This window comes from Pteropus vampyrus, unplaced genomic scaffold (assembly GCF_000151845.1).
Source record: "Pteropus vampyrus isolate Shadow unplaced genomic scaffold, Pvam_2.0 Scaffold167, whole genome shotgun sequence".
Classification (NCBI taxonomy): domain Eukaryota; kingdom Metazoa; phylum Chordata; class Mammalia; order Chiroptera; family Pteropodidae; genus Pteropus; species Pteropus vampyrus.
Genome location: NW_011888948.1, coordinates 2,119,393 through 2,121,999, shown reverse-complemented (window position 1 = coordinate 2,121,999; position 2,607 = coordinate 2,119,393). Strand labels below are relative to the sequence as shown.

The window sequence follows — 2,607 nt, the reverse complement described above, 5'->3', positions numbered from 1 at the left end:
GCATACAGATTGAAAGTAAAGAGATGGAAAAAGACATTCCATGCAAACAGAAACAAAAAGAAACCTGGAGTAGCAATACTTATACAAAATTGACTTTAAAACAAAAATGAAATTACTGGATCTTATGGTAATTCTATTTTTAATTTGTTGAGGAATGGCCATACTGTTTTACAAAGCTGCTGCACCATTATACATTTTCATCAGGAGTTCACAAGGATCCCAATTTCTCCACATCTTCATAAACACTTATTATCTTCTGATTTTTGTTGTTTTGTTTTGTTTGGTAATTGCTATTCGAATGGGTTTTAACTGGTATCTCCTTATGGTTTTGATTTTCATTTCCCTAATGATTAGTGATGTTGAGCATTTTTCATGTACTTGTTGGTCTTTTGTTTATCTTCTGCAGAGAAACATCTATTTAAGTCCTTTGCCCGTTTTTAATCAGCTAATTTTTTATCATTGAGTTGTAGGAGTTCAGAAATATGATTTGGAAATATTTTCTCCCTTTCTATGGGTTGCCTTTTCACTCTTTTGATTGTGTCTTTGGATTGTTTAAAAGTTTTAAATTTTGATGTAATCCAACTTAACTATCTTTTCTTTTATTGTCTGTGCTTTCAGTATCAAATCCAAGAAATCATTGCCAAATCCAATGTCACACAGTTCTTCTGTTTTCTTCTAAAGGTTTTATAGTTTTACCACTTACATTTAGGTCTTTGATCTATTTTGAGTTAATTTTTGTCTATGGTGTAAAAGGGCACACATTTTGAGCTGTCTTTTTATTGAGCTGATGATTAGGTGTTCTAGGAATAAACATAAGCAGAGCTTTAGAGACATTTGAGAGGAAAATGATGTGTTCTGGAAACCCCAAATGAGTCGTAGAGTGGAAGAGTGGAGCGATGCGAGATGAAGCTGGCAAGATGAGGTCTTACACTCTCTTGTGCAATTGGAAACATTTTTAAGGGTCTACCATGACTGGATTTGAGGTTTAGAATGATCACGCTGGAGGCATGTGAAGGATGGACTAGAGAGAAGAGCAAGTGGAGCCTTGGAGGCCAGATGGAGGCTGCTACTGGAGAGCTTTAAAGCACCGAATGCATTCAGACAGTGGCCCTGGGGTGGTGATCAGAGAATAGATTCACAAGATGATTAAGGCAGAAATTGGTGACTGGATGTAGGAGTTGAAAAAGAGAATATTTAGGAAAATTATTAACTTGCTTGCTTGGGTAACTGGGTGACAAAGGTGTGATTAACTGAGAAAAGACAGGATGTAAACTCTTTGAGAGAAGAGACTTTCGTCAATTTGAGTCACTACCGTATCCTCAATGTCTCAGACCATGTACCTGGCTCATAGTAGAGACTAAGTAGATATGTTATAAAAGAATTAATAAAGAAAGAAAAGATTTGCAGAGAGACTAGAAGGAGAGTTCAGTTGTAGACACCCATGTATAAATACCTAATCAGTAATTTTAAAAAATCACTATTGATGAGAGTGTGAATTGTCACAATCTTTCTAGAGGGCAATTTGGCAATATGTATCAAAAGCCTTAAAAATGAGCATATTCTTTGTCTAAGTAATTCCGTGTCTAAGAATACATCTTTTAACACAATAGCCATGATTATACACGAAGAGTTACTTTAAGCTTGCTCATTGGAGTATGGTTTGTAGAACAATAAACTAGATGTAATATAATCAATTCTTACTGCTTAAATAAAATATAGTATAACAAATGTAGCCAGAAAAAATATGATGCATATCTATATCTAACGATATGGTAGAATATCTATTATATACTTTAAGTGAAAAATTCAGATTACAAAAAGTAGATACCAGATAACCCAATTTTTTGTAATAAAAACATATACTACAAAATATTAACAGTAATTATGTGGTACAATTATGAGTAATTTTCATTATTTTCTTCCACTATTTCTCTTTTCTACAATGAATTTGTATTACTTTTATAATAAAATAACAAGCACATCTGTTTTTAAAGAAATGTGCATCTCGAGTCCAGGAAGTAAGGTTTCCGATTCATTGTCAGCATGGTGCAGGTTGCAGCTGTAGAATGCTAGAAAGGAAGACTACCAAGACAGAACTCTGGGGAACACCAACATTTAAGGAATGAACAACAACAACAAAAAACCCCTAAAGGAATAATTGAAAGAAGTAGGGGAACTCTCAGGGAGAAAGTGGTGTCTGGGAAGTCCCTAAAAGCGAGATTTCAGGAAGAAGAGCCTGCTTAACCCCAGCAGATTGTCTGAGTAAGGAGGAGACTGACAGACTTGTGTTGAGGCAGGTGTTTGGAGGCCATGAAGAGAGGGGGAGATGAGTAAGTGGTGGCAGAAAGTATAGATGACTTTCACAACATTTGGCTACAAGAGGAGTAAGACTGCTCAGTGAATAGAAAGGCACATTGTGCGACGATAATCTGGTAAACCAGACTTTCTCCTGTGGGTGACATGCTTCCTGTCACATTTCTCTCTTTGATGGGAAGGCCAGATGATCTGGATGGAGGCTGTGCGCTGCATGATATACCTGTGCTCCCCGAAGCTCCGCAGCCTGCAGGAGCTGGAGGAGCGCCGGATGCACCTTTCTGACCTCGCCCC

At 36.8% G+C, this 2,607-nt stretch overlaps 1 protein-coding gene across 1 annotated transcript in view; it reads left to right on the top strand.

Moving 5' to 3' along the window:
* LOC105298913 (guanylate cyclase soluble subunit beta-2-like) overlaps positions 1-2,607 on the top strand; it is an 84,632-nt gene that overhangs the window by 52,396 nt on the left and 29,629 nt on the right. The window contains exon 10 of the mRNA XM_023536718.1: positions 2,496-2,602. Coding sequence (XP_023392486.1) covers positions 2,496-2,602 — 107 coding nt within the window. The remainder of the gene's footprint in view (positions 1-2,495; positions 2,603-2,607) is intronic.